The sequence below is a fragment of the Enoplosus armatus genome, chromosome 5 (assembly GCF_043641665.1).
Source record: "Enoplosus armatus isolate fEnoArm2 chromosome 5, fEnoArm2.hap1, whole genome shotgun sequence".
NCBI classification, from domain to species: Eukaryota; Metazoa; Chordata; class Actinopteri; order Centrarchiformes; family Enoplosidae; genus Enoplosus; species Enoplosus armatus.
In genome coordinates, this window is record NC_092184.1 from 625,063 (window position 1) to 647,715 (window position 22,653).

The window sequence follows — 22,653 nt, forward strand, 5'->3', positions numbered from 1 at the left end:
GACTAGACCCCCTGGAGGCCTCCAGTGCAGCACAGTCTTCAGGTCAGGCGAGGTTCCCCAGCTGGAAAGGCCCGAAAATGCAGCCATATCATGACGATGAAGATATTGAACACTACCTAACAACTTCTCACAGACGCACTGAGTGAGGATGGGGGCCGCATGCAGCCCGTGGGTCACCAGTTGCCCATGTCTGACTTAAGTGGATCCATCTCCATGGCAACTGTGCAAGCTCTTTTCTTGTAATATAGTTTAAAATCTCCAGAAAAAGCTGATAATTTACCACCGTGAGCATTTCATATTTAGACACACCTCCAGTGTGTAACATAGGCTTCCTGTTAACAAGGCCAAGCTGAGATCAGAAATCAACAGGGTTATTTTCTTGAGTGTCCCTTTAAATAATCCATATTTTGTTTTTTCTATTTAGCAAGTTATGCACTAACACTGATCATATATTTATGTCCTGAATGTTGGTTTGAAAAAAAACACAATCATGTATCGGAACTATCACTGAACTATCATCCTGCCGATGATTTCAGTGGTTTAATGACAAAAGGAGCTTACAGGCAGGTACAGGTAGGCAGACGAGCAGGCAGGTAGATAGTTGACAGGTAGACCAGTAACCGGCAGACAAGTAGGTAGGTCCAGGTCCGGGTTCAGGAGCAAGTGGCCTGGGAGCTGAAGAGCGGAGCCTGGAGGCAGGGCACCAGTGGAGCAAGAAACCACTCTAGACGATATGGAGGAGGCCGGGCAGATGGGTGGAGTTGCTCTGGAGGTTGGCCCGGAAGTCGTTGACGTAGATGGGAACTGGCAACTGATAATCCGGCCTTAGGTCAAGGCAGGGTGCAGGACAGGTGGACCAGTGGAGAGATGAGCAGGAGGCCGGCGGCAGGAGTGCAGAGCAGAAGATGGTCCACTGATGATCTGGCAGCACATTGGCAGGGGCAGCTGGCTGGGCATCGGCAGGGGTGGCCAACTGGAGGTTTTAATTTGCTACAGTATTCTCTCTCCTGCTGTGGTGAAGTGGCTCTCATTGTAATATAGTTATTAATGAAATGCTGACGATAAGATGGGCCAAAATGGTCTAATGTCTCTCTGTATTCTTCCTCCCCTCTCCCACACAGACACAATTTCCTCTCAATCAGCAACCACAAATGAGTTTCAGTAGCCATTTGTACAAATTTACATTTCATTTCCATTGCTACATCCCACATTTTACGGACATACATAGAGACATGCTAAAATGCAACTTGCAGGAAACAGTAATTACCCATAGCAATGTACATTTTAGCAGCGTTGCTTCTAAAAGGCCTGCAAATTCTAAACATAACCCAGAAGGTTTCATGGTAAAGGGCTGGACTAAGTGGACAAAATACTGCCAATGTCCTGAATCCTAAAGAAAAAGAATGTAGAAAAATAGAAAATAGAAATGGTTTGTCCTCTGGGGAGCATTAATGTGCTCAGAACAGTTTGATATTTCTTTTGTTCGTGTAGAAACTTTCCACCATCAGGCGAGGCACGAGGGAAAAAGTAGGAAAGAAGGTCAAAGAATATCCACAGCAAATTTACATAAATCTGGCCATTAGTTTTTGAGATACCTTGTCATGGACCAGATTAATGATCACTGCAAAATTCTGATCTTGATTATAGACTAACCTGACCTGGTGGTGCAAGAGAAAAGATCATCACGTCATCAGAAATATAAGCAAATTCTCTGGGGATCATTGAAATCATCTGAAATTCTCTCTGGCCGGAGCCTTTATTTACCTCAATTGCAAAATCCGAACCTTTGTTTGACGCAGGCTTATACTAAACGCAGGCCTTTAAATCAAATGTTCCTTCTTTCCCCTTACATCATATTTTGGTAAGAGGTCTCCTATTCGTTCCTGTTCTGTCTTCTGATTTTCTCCTGTTTTAATATGCTGTTGATGCAAACTCATTTCCTCTGTGTTTATCTGTTGCCTTGGTAAATTTAGCACAATGTCAATTTCCAAAGCAGTCCATTAGTGCAACATCATGTCATACTCACAAGGCTGCTGTTGCTATATATACAGTGCTTAACAAATTTTTTTAGACCACCACCCAGTGTAAGGTGTTTGCCACCGCTGCCCTAAATGAACAGTATTGCTGATTACCAAAATATATTTTTTTATGTTTCTGTAATGGTTAATCCACCAGTATGTGCAAGCTCTTTAATGAAAATGATATCTTTAATGCTAAAATGTAATTATTGTTGTTATCCATGAATTTTCAAATTTACTGTTTTACAAAAAAGCAGAAAAAAATAGTAAAGCACATTATTATTATTTGATTGAGATGCCAAATTACAGTTATTTACTTGCATTCCTGAACAGAAACATTTGTTTTGTGGTTGCAATAATGCAAGCTGTTATCAGGGCCAAAGGAGGTCATACAGAATATTAAGATGTTTGGTTAATATATGTGAATAAGGACTATTTAGTTGTTCCATTTTGTTATTTGCCTAATAAATAACAATACAATACAGTTTTTGACAGATTTCGAAAATAAGTGTTTTCTCGTTTTTATGACAGGTGGTCTAATAAATTTGTTAAGCACTGTATATATATCTATATTTATTCACACATTTTTCCAGCTGTTTCTACTTTGCTGGGGGGGGGGGGTTTGGATCGTTGTCATGGTATTGTTGGTGAAACTCAGCACTTCTTTCTTTTTTATACATTAAAACCCTTCTCAAGTGGCTCAAAGGGCATAATCCATATACCTTTGCTGGCAATTTAAAACATCAGCAGGAAGCGTTGAGTTTCATTGACTGCTGCTTAACATCGATTGAAAAACACAACAAAGTAGAAGCAACAGATTTGTGAGTATGACATGGCTATTATTGACCATCCTTTATTTGTTTGTTCTGGCTATTATTTGAAATTCTGTACACCACACCAGCATCCTGGTTGTTGTTGAAATATCTTGCTGCGGACCAAAGTGTTCGACTGACAGATTTACTTGCATTGCCGTTCTCACGCTATCAGAGCCGTCGGAAGCATACTGAATGTTGACATCGTGTCCATTAGAGGACTGGACAGAAGCGTCATTTCAAAATGCACCATGGTGGGCTGCATTAAAAGATGTTAGCATCAGCTGCCGGTGGTTCACCTCATGAGTGTTTTCACAGTCCCTGTCATTACAAACCCCATATGTCCTTTCATTGGCCCGTGGAGCAGCTGGCCATCAGAGGACGAGAGCTCTAGCTGCTAGTGGGTGGGAGGTCCAGCGCTCCACACCATGTTGGGCTAATTGAAAGAGAAACGGCGGGGTGATCTTGCTATAACAACATGTGCACGTCCCGCAGTCACAGGCCCCCCGCTGAGCTGAGAGGCTGTTGCAATAAAGCATAAATAAAAGTGATTGCAGGGGTGGAGGGTGGGTGTGGGGGTTGTACTGTATGTTAGAAGCCCACTCTTTGGCTCATTGACTCTCAGGGAGTTGCAGTTCACTGCAACATAGATTAGAATACAGTCTGCCAGCAATTTGTTTCTTCCCTTGTTCTCTTCCATTCGGCTCATCCTGCATATTCTGGAGTCCTTTGCTTTATATATGATCTCTGTGTGGGTGTTTCTGTGCCTTCATCCCCTCTTTCCTGCTGGCTATTTATCATAGCTGATGGCCTCTTGAGGATGGAGAGTGGGGGGGGGAGGGGTGCAGCCCCAGTGGATTCTCCTCAGAGCAGTTACTTTCGGTCTTTTCCATCTTTCTCTTTGTTTTTCTCTACCATTCTCCCTGTCAAGACTCAGACTGCTCTCCCAGTGGATAACAGTAAAATTAGGACAATGCAGAGCATGTCTGGAATGCAGTTAAAACAGCATAGGAGGAGTTTTGTTTAAAACCGCCTCTGATACAATGGCAGCTCCTCCTTGAATACACCTAGTTGCTCTGTCATTATTAATATGATTATTTTGATATCAGATGTCTGAGCAGAGAAATTATTCCACAGTAGTAACAGAGGATTTTACTCAGCAGTCTAAAATAGATCACAATGGTAGAACAACATGCCATACTCCACTGTAAGCTGCTAATTCACTTGGAGGAGTCTCATTAGGTACACTGCAGTCTTGGTGGTTTGGATGCTTTTCGAATGGTTTTTATTTATTTGTTTTTAAATATTTTGATCACAAGGTCCAGTTTCAAGTGCATGTGTTTCATTACAAAATGTTGACAGTCTAACAAGTCCAACAAAAGCATTCATGTCGTGCTGCAGCCTTAAAGTCACAGGACGTAGAGTGAGCTCATCTTATTGGTCACATCTAGCCTGAACTACTTTGATGTCATGCAAATTAGGGCACAAAGTTGTTGTTGTTTTGGTTTTTACAGCAACGTTACTGATTTGGTTCATTCTCAGCGCTGTCATCAGCGTCATTTTTGGCAGCGGCAGGGAGCTGTATTCAGTGAACAAGCTCTGAAAACCTACTGTACACCAACTGCCCAGCACCAAACGGGAGACAGGCAAATAAATAGGCAACTGTAACAGGTCTACCACATCAACTTTATAAGGTTATAATATGTTACTGTTGTGCTCACAGCTTGTTTCTGCTGCCTTATTTCAGGGTTGGTATGCAGTACCCCAAAGTTGGGAAAAGAGTAAATGTTGGGCCACTAAAACATTCAGGTAAATCATGCACTGCAGAATTGTTCACTGTTAATGTAACTCCTAGGGATGCTTTTAAAATGAAAGATCATGGAATGTCACGAAAAATATTCATTCTCGGGGTATGACTTACCACATTGGATTTCAAAGGCAATCTAGTCAGTAGTTGTTGGGATATCTTGCTTAAGGCTCAAGTGTTGAACTTGACAAAGACTGAGTAAATATCATTTTGATAATGGTGGATGTTGCTTGGATGTGTAAACCCTAAATCAGATTGCTTTAAATCTGGTATCTACCTTTAGGTAAAAGAATGTGTGGAGAATGTTTATAATAGTGTGACGAAGTGGCCTCTTCAGACATTGATATCATATGTGCCATAAATGAAGCATGATCCACTTTTGCCCACAAACTCTGTGACACGGGGATCCCAGCTGCTCCAGAGTGAAGCCTGTAAAACAGAGCTACGAGATGCATTAATCTCTGCAGAGTGTGTCAGCTCCTCACAGTAATGCCAGGCCAATGGCCAGCAGTAATAAATGCTCTGAGGGAGCAAACAAGTTTGATTCAAGTGGAACCAGTCCAAATCAAAGCCATATCACAATGCAACTGCAAAATAAATAAATTCAATTTACATCCGCTAGCTTCAGGGGACCATTAAACATCTCAAATGATTTCTCTTCCCCTGTGATCTACACTGTGTCCACGAGGCCTGATTAGATACAGTGGAGGCCAACATTTTCTCACAGTAGTTGTAGAGAGCCGGTTTATGGCCAGTCTGGGGCTCACGTAATGGTTTAACAGCTCAGGAGCAGCAGAGGAAACAGTAATACATCCTACTGAAGTACAAGTAGTGATAACTCTGCTGAGATTTTACAATTCCAGCAGCTCTGGATTTCTAATTCAAACATCTACATGCCAAGTGAGTTTAGTATATTACACATACAGCATACATTTAAGTGTCTATTTGAATGTCAATTAGTTCAGCGTGCTGCAGTCAAGACTTCCATCAGAAGATTTGGAATTGTAATTTTTGAGTGCTGTTAGTGTGTGTTACTGTGGTGGGGGACAACAAATGCACCATCTCCACCTCTTTGAGTAATGTTAGCTAAAAGCTACAGTGGCCAGCTGTTTTAGGAAATGACTGAGCATTCTTTTTTTTTCTTTTTTTAAATAAACTATATGTGCATTCCGCAGAAACAGAGCAACATTATCATTCATTTACAACAGATGTAAGGGACTGGATTTCATGTGCGCCATAAAGGTGTGTTTGCCACAACCGTCCTGTCTCTGGACAATACTTGCGGATCTTATTACTGATTGAACGCCTCTAATTGTAATTAATTATTTGATAATAATTCCATTTTTTACTACCTTATACAGCCGCTCCTTTATTTTGCATCATAAGGGGAAGTCATGTAAAGTTAGAGAAGAATAGGATGTCCATTCAGGATCACACTGTGCCAATTGTTCTTATAATCAGTGAAATGAACAGTTTGGAACTTTACTAATATGCTCAGTTCTGGGCGTTTCCTTCAGTCCACAAAACTGTAAGCGAAGCACCGAGAGCTTTGTTTACATGTATGACTTTGGTTGAAAAACACCAAACCAGCAGTGTGTAAAAGCAGAGCTTACCGGTTCCACAAGCAGCTGTCTCCCTCTCTCCTGTGTAGAGTGACTTTAACCATTTACTGACAGTGATTAACTTGTGTTTTGATATTTGCAGGTGCTCTGTTTGGCTCAGCTATTCCAGAGGAAAAAGTTCCAGCTGCTGCGCCAAGCACACCTGGTTAACGTGTCTGATTTTGCAACTCAGAATAAGTTTTACTATTTGGAATCCAGTTTTCAGTGGGTGTTGGCCTCTGCCCGGGTTGTCCCTTGTCACTGATTATTGATCCCTTATAGGATCTCAAAGAACAGCGAGAGAGAGAGGGTCCAGTTTGGAGACCTCGTAATTGCTTCTCTGCTCTTTGCAGATGATGTGGTTCTGTTGGCTTCATCAGACTGTGACCTCCATGCACTCAGGCGGTTTGCAGTGTGAATCGATCGGGATGAGAGTCAGCTCCTCCAAGGCTGAGGCCATGGGGCTCAACGGTTGATTGCTCCCTCTGGTTTGGGAGTGAGTTACAGCCCCAAGTGAATGATTTCAAGCGTCTTGGCGTCTTGTTTGCAAGTGAGCGTAAAATGGAGCATGAGATAATCGGATTGGTGCGGTGTCTGCAGTAATGGAGGCATTGGAGCAGATTGTTGTGGTGAAGAGGGAGATGAGCCGGATAGCAAAGCCTTTAGATTTACCAGTCGATCTACTTTCCAACCCTCACCTATGGTCATAACCTTTGGGAAGAGACCAAACGAATGAGGTTGTGGATACAAGTTTCCTCCGAAGGGTGGCTGGGCTCACCTTTAGAGACAGGGTAAGGAACTCAGACAGAACTCAGCTCGGAATAGAGCCAATTGAGGTGGTTCTCGCATCTGATCAGGATGCCTGCTGGACGCCTTCCTTTGAAGGTTTTCTGGGCACGTATAACTGGTAGGAGATCCCACTGTAGACCCAGAAGACGCTGGAGAGATTATATATCTCATCTGGCCTGGGAACGCCTCGGGATCCCCCAGGAGGAGCTGGAAAACGTTGCTGGGGAGAGGGACGTCTGGACTACCCTCCTTAGCCTGCTGCCACTGCCCGGATAAGCAGCAGAAAATGGATGGATGGATGGAATCCAGGGGTAGGGCAAAAATATTACCGTGTTCAAGCCAATCAGAAGCCATGACTGGTGTCTGCACCCTGGCACACATTAACACACAGGGAAGCTTCAGATGTGCAAAGTATTTATTTAGCAGCTCAAAATTAGAGAGTGACTGTATTTTCACCTCTCTGTTATGTTTTCCATAAATATATTGTTTTGAGATATATATTGCATTTTTTTCCAATGTCAAGCTGGACCGTTAAGAAAAAAGCCCTATCTTGGCTCTTTACTCTTGAGAGCATGAGTGCAGCCTGTTTGGACAATTGAAGCGATGCCTGTTAAGACTCAAAACTAGCAGACTGTGCATTTGCAATGAGGCCCCCCACACCTCTGGAAAAAACTGCCAGAAGAGATCAGGCAAGCTAGGTCTTTATCTTTTTAAAGCCTCTTTTAACATACTGACTCACTTTTACTTCAGTTATTTCATATTTTCTGTCCTTTTCTGATTGGCCCTGCTGTGCACTAATTTGTTTTTAACTGTAGTAGCACTATGTAGAACCTTTCACAGTCTACTTCCACTGTGAAAAGGAACACGAATATGAACATGTAATATATCTATGGACAGATTAGACTCTCCTCTTGTCAGTCATTATGGTCATTTTCAAAAGGAACCCTGTTGAAAAATGTATGTCGAATTATCCCAAGGAACTGACAATCAAAAATAGTCCATGAGGGTTATTGTTACATTTACACTCCCTTTGATCTATGCATTTTCAGCTTTTATATTATGCTTTTCTTTTTTTAAAGACACAAAATATCCATGTGATCCATTGGACTTTAGCTCAACACCACACTGTAGGTCAGCCTGTACCCTAAAAAGCAGTGCTTATCAATACCCTTTCATTAAAATCAAAATGTGATAAATGACCATAAGGTCTAAGAAGACAAGACAAAGTGATGTAGCATCTAGCAGCCATTTTACGGCTCCAAGGCAATTTGTCTCTGTGAAAGCTCCCCGTTCGCACCAGTGTTATGGTGCCACAATGCTACCATGATGGCTCTTTTATCTCTTTTTCGGTCTCCAGTGAGTCTGTGAGTTTCATAGTTTTTGGTTGGCCTGGATATTAACAGCTACAGCTGACCATGGTAATGACTAGCTCAGGGAGTGATAGGACACAGCTCCAGCAGCTGCTGCTATGGCAGCACTAGTCTGGGATGTTGCTCTAATGAGAAATACTATAAAGACCAACACTGCTCTTCTTATCTCTATTTCTGTGAGACACTATAGAGCTGGCAAACATCCCTCAGCACTAACAGAGTGTTGCAAGCGGCCGAGGTCGTAGGTTGTCATTTATTGGCCTATTTAATCTCCCTACATATTTCCTCGCCTGAGGCACAGCGCTGTCCCCAACAGACAGAATCAATAGCAGTGCTACTGCCAAGCCATCCGACGGCTAACAATAAAACTAGCACAATTACAGTGAGATGGATCAGAGTCTTTAGCAGAAATATATAATTAATATGTTTGGCTGAACGCCAGGAGGCTGAAAGAAGACAAATCAGCGGCAATAAAACAGCCAGTTAGTTAACTGGTCACCGGAGAGCCAGCCTGGACATGTTCCCCATATATTGGCAGTGATGTGACAGGTCTTTGTACCAGTGTGTGTGTGTGTGGGAGTAAATGCTACTTTACTGTTCCAGCAGGTGGTACAGGGGGGCACTGGTACACTAAATGTCACTGTGGTCATTGTATTTTCCACACTTGTTGCTTTATTTACTTCAGTTTAAGCAGACAGCTTTATTAGACATAAATTTGACAGTGACAATTTGGAAAGTCATGAGCTGGGGTTTCTGTCACAAACAGGTCCTATAAATACAGTATAAGAATTCATATAGTGTAGTAGCTTGTGGTGAATATTTGAACATCACACCCAGTGAGGTGAATGAGGCTGCCAAGAACTCAGTTTGTATTTAGTAATCAGATATACCCTAGTTTATTACATGCCTTTATTTCTCTCCCCGTCTTCTAATCTGCTGCCCTTTTAATTTGCTGTTGATTCAAACTTAACTATTCAACTCTTAAATGTAGCATAATGTACATTTCTACAGCACTAATTCCATCAGTATAACAATAGTCATGTCATACTCACCATTCTGCTGCTATGAGTTAATCTTTTTAAACGCCCTGAAAAGCATTCTTTTTTCAATCTGCGTCATAGGATCTTTTGCATGAATACAAGATTTTCTGCCACATTTTCTGCATGTTGTCGATGCTGTTAAGTTACTGTCAGTGAAACACTTCCTGTGCAGATGTTTCACATTGAGAGTGCAGACGTGTTGAGTTGCATTGACAGTAGCTCAACGCTTAACGTCACAAAGCGTCAAAGCAGACCAATTTCAATTAATTAGTGAATGAAAACAGTATTTGTGTTCAAAAGAGAGAGTGAGAGCAGCAAAGTGGTGAGTATGACGTGCCTTTTGTATTGATGGAAGTAGTGCTGTGGAAATGGTACTGTTACATGATAATGAATTTACAATTTGAGCCATTATAGTACTGGTAATGCTTCTTTTACCTGCCATTTCTTAGCGACTGGGATTTATTTGTTCATTTCTTTGGCTATTATTTGAGACTGAGCCATTATTCGATACTCATCTCAATCTCTTTGGTTCAGCTTTTGGATTTGCAATGCCTGATATTCAGGGGCATAACGCCCACTGAGGACAGGGGGTCTACTTTTCAAAATGCAGTTTCTGACCCTTCCACTTTTTACTTTACATTTTAATTTATTTTGCTGATGCTTTTATCCAAAGCGACTTACAATACATGCAGTCAACCCTGTGGATACAACCCACAAATTGCAAGAAACATGCAAGTACATAAATTGCATAAATTGTGCTGAACTGCTTCAAGTGCTATATCCTCCTGATATTGTGGTGAATTAAGGAGTGGGTTGCCGCAGCAACGTTGACAGCGAAGGATAGCAGGTCATCCAGTGTCTCACCCAGGTTTCTCGTAGTCCGAGGCAGGGACACCATTGAGTTCTCACTGACAGAAGATGCCTTCCCTTGAAGGAAGAGCCGCTCAGTCTGAGCTTCAGGTGACAGAGAGATGTCAGCCAGACACACAGAGATTTGTGCTGCCACCTGGGTTTCAGACTGAGGAAAAGATATAAATAGTTAAGTGTCATCTGCATAGCCGTGGTAGGAAAAGCCATGTGATTGAATAACAGAGCCAAGTGATTTGGTTCAAGTTCAAGTTTATTTGTCACATGAATTTGAACCAAGTCACTTGGCTTGTGGTGTTAAGAGAAAAGAGGTGGGACCCAGAATAGAACCCTGGGCGACCCCAGTGGTGAGGCTACAATTGGTTCAGACACAGTAACCCTGTAATCACGGTCCTTGAGGTAGGATGTGAAAAGGGAAAGTGCAGAGCCTAATGCTCCCAAATCTTGGAGAGTGGAGAGGAGGATCTGGTGGTTCACCGTGTCAAATGCTGCTGAAAGGGTAGACAGTATGCTACTGTAAATAGCAAAGGATTATTGGAAAAGATACGGTCACTACTGTAATTCTTCTTCACTGTAAAGCCACTTACAGTACTAATTCTGGCCACGAGAAACTGACCAATGGCAATGGAGATTATTTTTCGTGTTTAACCGTTTTGGTGGAAGTGGCAAAAAGAAAGAAAAGAGAAAATAAATAAGTCAACAAAAAACATTAATTATTTCTATTATTATTTTAGGTAAAATGGGGACATTTTCACTTGTATTGGGAGAAGTTAAACTGCCAGGTGGCCAAGTTGACTTCCTTTTTTTCCACTATCTTATAGTTCAATATTGTTGCTAAAGGATAAAAATATATATATTAACTTTACCTGTCTATAACTTAAGTTGCATTAAGGTTATAAGGATATCAAAGTAGATATAACTAATGTTAGCTAGATTAGTTATATCTACTTTGATATCCACAAAATATTATCTAAATAAAACGTTTTTTTTCACCATTTTTGATTCTTAAGTCTGTTATTTGGTCTTCTGGTATAGTGTAAAATGAGCTGCAATGACTGTGCGTTCCTCTGCCAATGGCTCACCACTTTAAGGAGGCTTGGTAACCTTAGTTAACTGTCACAGTAAACTAGGGGAGGAAAGAGTTAACCAACACTCTTATGCTTAGTATCTTCAAGTGCATAATTTTCTTTTTTCAAGTTTGTGGCTGTTGCGATGGTAACGTTAATGTTAACACCAACTGGTGAGTAATATCGACCAAATTAGCCAAAATCTAAGTTAACGTTAGCTAAGCAGACAAGCAACAGACAAAGAAACTGGTGATGAAACGAACGTTATCTGACTCTACACTCACACATCTGTATGTGTAGTGCATGATGCTTTTATAGGCAAGGTAATTTTACTTATGTAGCACATTTTATTACAAGTAAACTCAGTGTGCTTAACATGCAGCACTAAGTGATGGCTGGGACTGCCTATTGGGGAAACACTGGTTTGAGACAATGTAGTTTTCTTGTCCTTGCAGGTTCATTATGAGAATCAACCCTGCTGGCTCCAAATCAAAGTCACAGGACAGCCAGAAATCTGGCAAGAAGATGCAAAGAAAAAGTACCAGCTTGAATCCCCTTTTGGCATCTCCCATCGGAGAGCTTGTGGACTTTGATTGGCAAAACTACTGAAATGCAACTGATTTTTTATTTTATTTATTTATTTTTTGTAATGCCTGTTAAACTTTTCAGCAGACTTCCCATTTCAGCCATGCTAGTGTGACTAGTGAGTTTACTTGTTGATTTCACTTCCCAGGATAATAACCAGTCATAATCAGTTTTGTATGTATTGTGGATTCTTATTGGTTGGCGGGCCTCTCCTCGGCATATAAACTGTCAAAAACGTGATCTAATGACACAGCTATCATGGCATTATATTGGATTAGATGACAGAATGTCATGATTGCATTGCACTTACTCAAATGTGCTGAATTGGTTATGTTCTGTTGAAGTATATATAGCTAGCTTAATTGATTAGTAGGCTAAGCTCATATTGTTTGAAGACCAGGTACATATTTTTATTATTTATTAATGCACTGGGCCAGTGCGTGAGGATTGTGCCCACGAGCTGTGCCTACGTGACTGACCAGTGGGTTTCCATGTTTATTGACCAGCTGACACCGTTTTGAATGTTTTAAACTTTCATAAGTAAATGTTCAACAATTAAAACAGATTATTTGTGATTGTTCATTCCGCAAAGCCATCCCCCTGATAACTGAAGGACAATTCTGTGCTCGATCTGGAGCTTGGCACATGAAATAATTAAATGAAATTTCACTCCTTTTCAGTTTATTTCTCTGACCCTTTGTGTCTCTTTCTCTGTTTATATGTCTCTCGGACTCTCTATCTGTGTCTCTGCAGCCTTTGTATTGAGCTGTGTCTTCCCCCAACGGCCTCTCAACGGTGATGTATCAGCAAGTAGTCTCCACTCTGGAGGGGAGGCTTTCTTCTCCTGTCTGACCGGCTACCAGCTGCAAGGCCCCAGTGTGCTGACCTGCCGCAATGCTAGCACCCCCTACTGGAGTGGCAAGGAACCACACTGTCTCGGTAAGGCCACCTCAAACAGGAGAAAACACAATCAAAGCTCATCCTCGATATCCACAGCCCATAGAGAGGAAGAACTCTTTATATTTAATGTGCTATGTAATATTTTGAATAATAGAAAATATTGTTATTCGTGTTCGTGCATTATTAGCCTTTGCATTTTGTTACTGTAATCCCTTTAACTTATCATAATACTTAATATAATAAATCATGTAACTAAATTATTTAATATAGCTTATGATAATAATACAGATATTGCTTAAAGTGATAAATATACATTATTTATAAAGAGATATGTATTCATAAAACCAACATATTTCTTTACAATATTAGCAATATCACTATTACAGAATAATAATAATAGTTTTATAAACTCTTACCTTATTGTGTATCTGATATAATAATACATCTAATACAATAATACATATTAGGTGTAATATATAACACATAATATATATCTATATAATCGGCTCCAGACCTATGGGTATCTGGACCGGCAACATGTGATACACAGGCTAAACAGCACTATGAATCTATGGATCAATCAAGAGACACACGATGGATTGGTGTCTTAATCAAGCCAGTGTATTTCTTGACAACATTCAATTATTCTCAGTCTTGCTCTCCAAAATAATAGAAAAACACATTTTTCAATATAGGTCTAGAGACTGCATTATATGCCCAGATGCATAGCATGTTTATCAAAAAAAGGAATTATGTGCAAAATAAAAAATGATAATAAATCGGATTTATCCCATTACTGAAACATAAATACAGTACAAGAATACCAAATTGATCAACAAAAACAACAACAACAACAACAACAACAACAAAGAATTTGGCCATTACTGCATCAAGACCCTTGCATCCTAATATCATCTATTCACCTATAGTCATACACTGTTCAACAGTATCTCCACAATACCAACCATTACTGTGAGATGCATGCAGGATTAAATCTACAACCCTGCTTTATTGCATGAAGTGCGTTAGCTAGCACCCAAATTGCATTTGTGACTCTTGGCCAATTCAATCGATTAACTACAGATGAAAGCAATACACATCCGTCGCCATCGCTCCAAAACACAACAAAGCGGTCCCTTGATCCTTCCCCTTTGTGCCATTTTATTTCTAACTCGCGCTAAATAGGGCTTAAAGGAAGTTCCTGTCTCTCAGTCGACTTTGTTAGACTAATTCTTAATGGTAATTCATAAAAAAACAGGGGGTGTCTGTTTTATATTAAAACAACTTTTTCTCAGTCCCTTACATATACCTACAATACATAATGCACATATTACTTAGGGATTTTTTTTAGTAATATCAGCATTAGCATTATTATTGTTATCAACTCTGATAACCTACTGTGTATTACATATAAAAAATGATAGTCAATTTGTATTAATCACGTAGATTCATACAAATGAATTATTCAGACTATTAGTATTATCATTATATCGTTGTTATTATTATTATTATTATATTAACTATTTTAACATATTGTGTATTACAGCTAAAACAATAATAGAGATGTTTACTCAAACTACATAATAAATACAACATAGTTATTCATAAACAGAAATGTTATTATACAGTATTAGCATAATTAGCATTAGCATTACTTCTAAAATAGTAGCCTATTACACATATAGCTTAAACTACATAAATAAATAATTAAAACTAATTAAATAAAACTAATTTGTTATTCATAAGTAGAAATATATTGATACAAACTATTTTTATATATTAACAGCAGTACCATTATTATAAGCATAATTATTGATAACATTACAAGAATGTACATTCATATTATGTCTTGTAATGTATTAGATTACATCTAACATAATAATACAGATATTATTGAAACTATGCAATAAAAATATATTAATATTTATAACAGGAATGTATTTAAGATCTTCTTTTACATTTTTTTTGCATTATCATTAGAATTAGCATTACTTTGCATTATGCATATGTATACTATTGTGGCATTTTGTATTGTCAATTTTACTTACTACGTTTTCTGACAGCTTTCCACACAATGCCCATCGACAATCTTTCTTTTTTATAGGAGGACTAGCTTTCCAGAGTTATCTATTTAGCATAGATAGATAGATTTTTGCATGACAGTTATAGAGATAGACACACCTGGACTCTCATGGGAGTGTGTGGATGGTGCGTGATTTTTCTTCTTTATTTGCTCTGATGAGGCTGGCTGATGAATAATAAGTGACCATTTTACTCCAGACCACTCTGATCGACTTTGATTCACAGCAGGGAATATTTCTCTGAAAGTGCTTTCAAAGAGGCAGTTGGTGTGGCTGTGCAACTGTATCTCTGCCATCTTGATGATGTGTGTGTGTGTGTGTGTGTGTGTGTTTGTGTGTTTATGTGTCAGAGCATAAAGCAGGTGTATCGCGGTGTGATTACTGAAGGCTAGGCAGGATGCCACTGGGTTTACTCTTCCTGCTCTGCTTTAATTAAGACTTGTCTGCATGAGTAACCTTGACCTGATCAGCTGGGAAACAACACACACACACGCACTAACACACAGACACACACACACACACACACCTTCCTATAGCTACAGATGGATTTTCTGTATGTGTTGATAAATATGAATATATATCTTATGATGTTCTCTTTCTCACCCCATTTCTTGGTTCTCTCCATACTACTAATGAGTGGTGATGGATAACTGATAAACATGCAATTTAAGGTCCCTTTCTGACAAATTACAGTATACAATGATTATTTTGTAAATGTACAGGGTAGATTCGCCCAGATTACAAAAACATATTGTTTTCACCTTCTTCCAATGGAATCAAGCCATCCATCCACCGTCAACCGTTTTCATGAGGACTATTTATTTGATAGAGAGCAGTTCCAGTGTTGACAGTGAGGTCTGTGAATAACATCGTGAGACATTATACTACAGAATGTGAAAAAAAATGAAAAAAACATGTGCAGTTTTGCATTTCATTTTCACTTTCCCTCCTTCTCTCTCTCAGCTGCCTGTGGTGGTTTGATCAGGAACGTCACAGTCGGTCGGATTGTCTCTCCTGGTTTTCCCAGCAACTACAGCAACAACCTGACCTGCCACTGGCTCCTGGAGGCCCCTGAGGGCCAGAGACTGCACATCCACTTTGAGAAGGTGGCGCTGGCTGAGGACGATGATCGGTAAGCAGGACTTTCAGCTTTTGAGGACGGTTGGACATTATAAACGTAAAACCAGTATATTAAACTCTCAGTGAAATTGTATTTTCTTTTAACTTTGATCATTTCATTTTCCAGCAATGAAGCATTTATGAAATGTGAAGTTTAATCGAAAGCGACAATGTGTGCAATTAAAAAACGATGCCATGCCATTGTTCCAACTGCCCATCCTGGATTTTGTAAATGAAGAAAATAACCAGGTCTACCTGTGAAATTAAATGAAAAAAAAGTTTGATCCTACTCAATTAAGCTCAAGTTATTGGAGGTTGCTCAAAGAGTACTTTTTTAATTGTGAGGGAAAGTTTGTTTGACAGATGGCTTTACTTCAGAATCAGAAATACTTTATTGATCCCTGGGGGGCAAATTATACAGTACCGGTGCTCCCATTCAAGCGTAGAAAGTAGCATAAATTTAGAAATGAGATTATGTACAAAAATAAGATATAAAAAATGAAACATATACACATTTACAATATTTAAGTGAAAAATAAAAGTAAAAAATATGCACAATAACAATGTATATGTATGTGTATATATAAACCAGATTTCTCTCTACCAGCATGTTTGTAGAGGGCGCAACTTCAGAAGTCAGTAGTTAAAAATACGGAGTTATGATAAAGGATAAAGGATAAAAGTAAGAAAAAATTAAAAAAAAACAAACAGGAGCGACTGCAACAGGCTGCATGCACGGTCGGCGCATGTGCACTTCATCGCACTTGTTGCTAAAGATGCTAATAGATGCTTGTGGTGTCTATTGTTTTTTCCTACTTTAACTTACTGTAGCTGTCATATGCCAATCAGAATAAAGTGGGAGGGGGGTCTTAAAGAGACAGGAGCTAACATGGCTTGTTTTAGACAGAGGGTGAACTGAGGGCCTGCATAAAGGGCCGGTATAAGATAAATAAGGATTGGAATCATGCAAAGCACTCTTAGTGGAGTCCCAGAATAAAAATATAGAGCTGGAAATGAGCATAATAGGTCCATAACGGTGATGCATTACCTTCCTCTTTACTTGTGAACATTCCTTCACTTATGTTCAGTCATCAGGCCTCTCATGCGTCATACCTTCTGCTTTGTCCCTGTAAGAACATTATTTTTGAGGAGTCCGCAGGGTAACAAATGGCTGTCAGCGCAGCTTACAGCGAGTCATTTTAGCAGCATGGGGCTCTCATTACAGAGGACTGAAAGGAAGAGTCACAGAGGGGAAATTAGCTGAATAATCCATTTTGTATACCAGCCAGTAGCTCCTCTGGGCTGCTCTTACACCCCTGCTACAAATATAGACATCACAGATATGAAGAGACATCTGGACAGCTCTGAGGAAACTGAAAAGATCAGAAAGAAGTGATGAAGTGGAGAATTGGCAAGTGTAAAAGGTGGTAATATAATCAGCTGAGGTCTGCTGGCTTTTCTTGTTAAAAGCCATCTAATTGTTTTGGTCATTCTATACATACCACTTCAATTACTTTGGTAATTTGGGCTCCAGGCTTGACCAATAAAGATCACCAAAAGACACCAAAATAATAAGCATGTCTTTGATGAGATGCATCAGTTTACCATTCATTCAAACCAGATCTTTAACCTAATTGTATATTAATTTTATGTATATTAATGCAATTAATGTTAATCATGTAATGTGTTATATATTGTATGTTAGGAAGTCACATGGGTTTACACACTACAGTGGGGAGGAAACAAGACTGTTCACCACCTCAGATAAATAAACCGAAAAGGAAGAACAGTTTCACATTCCGCTTAGTTCAGTCAGCGTGAATAGAAACATAAAGAATAAATGTAAATATAGATTTTATTTTGACACCAAGGCTCTGTTGCGCTCTGTTGCACTACCTGAGACGCATAATTTAAGTAATCAAAGCCAGAGCAGGGAGAGATCAATGCAGACCTCCATGGGGAACCATGAAGGAACAGAGCCACAGGTGGAGACTGCTGCTGGTGGAGGGCTGTGACATGCAGAGGATGAACGCTGAGTCTGACTGCTTAAATAGACCCCCCCAACTGCAGATGACAGTACAAAGCATGTCACTTTGGTAAGCATCAGCTGGGTCACTGTTGTCTGCCATGGAATTGTGCATCAGAAACCAGTTAGTTATGTTAGTTTTGTTTATTATCCTTTCAGAAATTCCCTCAATGCCAACTACGAGACAAACCCAAACTGGACCCAGTTTGAATCAAACAACCAATCAGGGTTAGCTAGCATGTAACTAGCCAATCACATAGATTCTGTACAAACAAGGGGTTCTGGTTCTACGTGCTTGATTCCTCTCTTTCAATCGCTCTGATTCACACTCCAAACCAGAAAGTGGCGGTAATGCACCTAAAAGCTGTTTGCCAATCGGCATGAAAAAACAAAAGAAGAAGCCGGTCTCTGCTAGGCTCAGCGGCGCCAACAGCGCCTAGCACTGTCAGACCGAGTCAGACATAATTAGCATTAGCCGAGTATAACAGACGTTAGTTTGCTACTTAGTTACAACCTTGACGTTCCACTTCAAGTCCAGCAACATGCGTTTCAAAAGTTGACTTGACAATTTAATGGAAACATGGCTACTGTCATGGATCATAGTTCACACACCAACTTCCTGCTTAAACTTGCGCATACAGTTTTCCTGTGCAATTTTGGATTTTACCTCCAAATGAAGAGGTTTAGATTATGTGGTTAAACTGTAGTCTCACCATTTAAATAGCTTACATTTGGAGCGGTTCAACAAGTGAAACCAGATACAAACAAACATGTATAGCTCCTTTTAAATTATTATCAGTATATCAGTGTCAATATTTAAATTTTATTTAAATGTGACAACATTACCGCATTAGTATTCATTTGGAGTTGTTCTTGTGTCCAGCTGATGAATGCAAGTCCAACATTCACTCCGCTTTTGGCTCTGGTTTCTTGTCTACAATATTCCATGACAGCTCTTGAGAAAAATATCTGGCTCTTTATTTGCTTTTGCGCTTCTGCTGTTTGGCTCTGGGCAGCTATACAGTGGGTTTATTATATATTTTTTGCCCGAAAACAGCTGCCTGCTTCTGCTGGAAGCAAGGTTTGCTGGAAAAAAAACAAGGAGTTAAAAGAGGCAAAAAAAAAAGCTGCAGTCATTTGATCAGTTGGTAATACAAAAATATTTACATGAAGTATACAGTTTTCTATACATGGGTTACAACATGCAAAATCAGGTATGGTCCTTTAAATTCCAAAGAGTCACAGGTCTTGATTTAATCACGAGAAAGAACCCTACTAAATGATTCTCTGTTCCCTTTCTTCTAGGCTGCTGATCAAGAATGGTAACAGCATAGATGCAGCTGCCCTGTATGATTCATATGAGGTGGAGTATCTGCCTAATGAAGGTCTACTCAGCACATCCAGGCATCTGTTCATTGAGCTGACTACAGACGCTACAGGCACATCTACTGGTATTGCCATCAGGTACCAAGGTATGCACCAGAGCTAAGGATAATTGAAGTACACGATGTGGTGACATGGTGTTTGTCATGCTCTGGTTATGTGGGATTTTGCTTGATTTTACCCCCTCAGAAAGCATTCAGGCCAACAACAGCTTAGCATCGGTCAGAAATGTTGGCTTGTTGTGAATTCTCCGTGAATTATTGTTTTAAAGATATAATGAACAAAGACCTTCAACAGAATATAGCGTAAAAGCTTACTTCATAGCGAATGGCTGGAGATGCTGACTGGTGAATGGAGGTCAGTAGTTCCAGCGATGATGAAAGTCAGGTAATCAAGGGTGATACCACCACCAAAAGAAGTGAAGAAAAAGAGAAAAGACATTGGTGGGAGGAATCTGAAGACTGGAAGAAAACTGTTTTTAAAGAGGTTTTGCATTGCCTGATATCTGACAGAACTGTCAACTCGTTACCCTCCATTTCCATCTTCAGTCTTACATTGCCTCCACTCTAGTCTCGCATAGCCAGACCTATCTCCGCACTTTGGAGAAAGGTCTGGCTCAACTCATCGTCGTTCTGGGACGGGGGGAAAAAAAAATGCTCTAGCTTGTTTGTTTTTCTTACTGTCTGCGGTAACTAGTCTGAACGATTACTGACTACTCTAAACACTCAACTTCAGTCTTATGAAGTGCTTTGAGAAACTGGTTCTCCAGCACATCAAAGACAACATCCCAGTTAGGACTCTCCTGGACTCTCACCAGTTTTCATACAGAACCAACAGATCCACAGAGGAAGCCATCTCCACCGCCTTCCACTCCACCAAGTAGCAACACCTACATCAGAATGCTGTTTGTTGATTTCAGCTCGGCATTCAACACAGTCTCCCCCATGAAACTTGAATGGCAAACTTAGCACTTTGGGCTTGTTGAGTACCACACTCTGCAACTGGATATTGGACTTCCTCACAAACAGACCCCAGACAATTCAGATTGACGGTCACACCTCCTCCACTCTAGTGCTCAACACTTAACCCTCCAGGGTTCCTCCCCTCCTGTTCATGCTGTACACCCATGACTGCAATCCCTGACATGGAGAGAACTCTGCCACCATAAACGGCCGGATTACAAACAGCAATGAGAATTCATATTGGGAGGAAATCAATAATCTTGCCGAGTTGTGCGCAGAGAACCACCTACTGCTCAATGTCAACAAAACCAAAGAGCTGATTGTTGATTTTAGGAAAAAGGAGGCAAAGACACACACTCCTGTCTACATCAGTGGAGCTGAGATGGAGCAGGTTATCAGTTTTAGGTTCCTGGGAATCAGAAAACCTGTCATGGGCATCACACATTTCACACCCTGGTAAGGAAAGCTGAGAAACAACTGTATTTCTTGAGGAAACTTAAGAAGGCCTTGTTGTTGTTAATGTTTAAAGAGGAGCAATAGAAAACATCCTGACTGGAAACAAATTTTAACATTACAAACTGGACTGGGATGTGCATGGCCCATAGCCGGAGGGCTGTGCAGCAGGCGATTTAAGCCATCTAGAACATCGTTACCCATCTACCAAGCATCAGTGATGTCAGAAAGGTGTGGTGCCTGTGTAGAGCCCAAAGGATGCTAAAAGACAGTTCCCACCCCAGCCACATCTTGTTCACCCTGCTACCGCAATATTAACTTGCAGCTTCTACCAGCATACATATACATGAGAATCTATTATGTATTTTACAGTAAGTTTCATGCAATGCTTTTTTCAAGGAACATGGTCTAAAGGTTAGGGTGAGAAATCACTTCGCTTCTCTTATCTTTTGTCCTCACATTTTTCTCAGCACTCACTATCAAATAGGCAGCTCGTCTATGGTCCACAAGGACCACTTGGAAATACAATCAGTGTAATCTGCTTAGGCATCCGCTTCACTGACGCAAATGGGATTAAGTCCAAAGGGAGCAACAGGCCTCATTATGGCCATTAACAGGACATAATGCTGTTTAGCTTGTCTCTAACAGATTGATGGTCCCTTCTTTATCTTGACAAACCATTCCCACCCTGGTGAACAGCACTCATTCAGCCATTTCTAACTGCCACTCCATGTTCAAAAGTTCCATTAGGAACAATTTGCAAGTGTAACCAGTAGGTTAATTTACACACCCACACATCCCTTGGACATAAATATCTCAAGAAAGGTCAGATCTTCCGCTGCTGCATGGTGTTCCTATTCTTTCTCTGGTCGAGACCGACGTCCTGGTGTTCCTCGTTGATACCATGCTATATGTGATCCCAGATGCAGCTTGCAGAGGTTACCAGGCTTAGAGGTTGTCAACCTGGTACTGAGAGATTCTCTGCATTACTACTGATTGGGGGAGTGTTATGGACAGCTAAGAGTAGAAACTTTCACTGCTGCTTTGCCTTTTGTATTGATTTTATGCCTTGTTTTAGCTGATTATTGCCTTGTTTCGGCAAAAAAAGGCCTTTTGATAATTCTTTACGACATTTCGTTGTAATTGTGGTGGTTCTTTTGAATTGCCTTTAGTTTTGATAGTTTTTAGAATCAGAATCAGACTCAGAGGTTTTTAATATTGGGGCTACTACCAACTTAAAATGTTGGTATGTAATGTTTCACCTGTAATTATATTCTTGTATGGGTTGGTTGCATTTATATTAATGCAGGTATGTGTGGTATGGCAAGTGCCTCCTTTTCCTTTGTTATTTGCATGCATGTACCTTAAGCGTGCCCTTGTACTTATTTTATCTGTTTTTTTATTACAGTGTGCTTCGAGTGGAGTCATAGGTCATTTGCCTGATGTACCTCCCCTTTCTGTAATCAGTTGCAGTCCTTCCTCAAGATTATGCCATCTTAGTGTAGTGTGTTTGCATGTTACATTTTTTAAGTTAGCACTAAATACAATGAACAGCTAGGGCTGATGGGAATATCATTAGTTTTGCAGGCATTAGCCTTCAGTTCATCCTCTGGGAACCATGAATGTCAGAACCACATTTTGTGTCAAACCATGCATTTGATCTTCTTGATATCATGAATATCTATACCAAATTTCATGGAAATCCATCCAAAATCTTCAAGAAGTCTTGACCAAAATGGTGGACCAATTGACTCCACCATCTCTAGAGCCATA

At 40.1% G+C, this 22,653-nt stretch overlaps 1 protein-coding gene across 1 annotated transcript in view; it reads left to right on the forward strand.

Annotated features, from left to right (window-relative positions):
- The window catches only part of sez6b (seizure related 6 homolog b), a 119,838-nt gene that overhangs the window by 68,623 nt on the left and 28,562 nt on the right, over window positions 1-22,653 (forward strand). Inside the window, exons 5-7 of the mRNA XM_070905920.1 lie at window positions 12,710-12,895; window positions 15,901-16,069; window positions 19,388-19,554. Of these exons, the coding sequence (XP_070762021.1) occupies window positions 12,710-12,895; window positions 15,901-16,069; window positions 19,388-19,554 (522 nt within the window). The remainder of the gene's footprint in view (window positions 1-12,709; window positions 12,896-15,900; window positions 16,070-19,387; window positions 19,555-22,653) is intronic.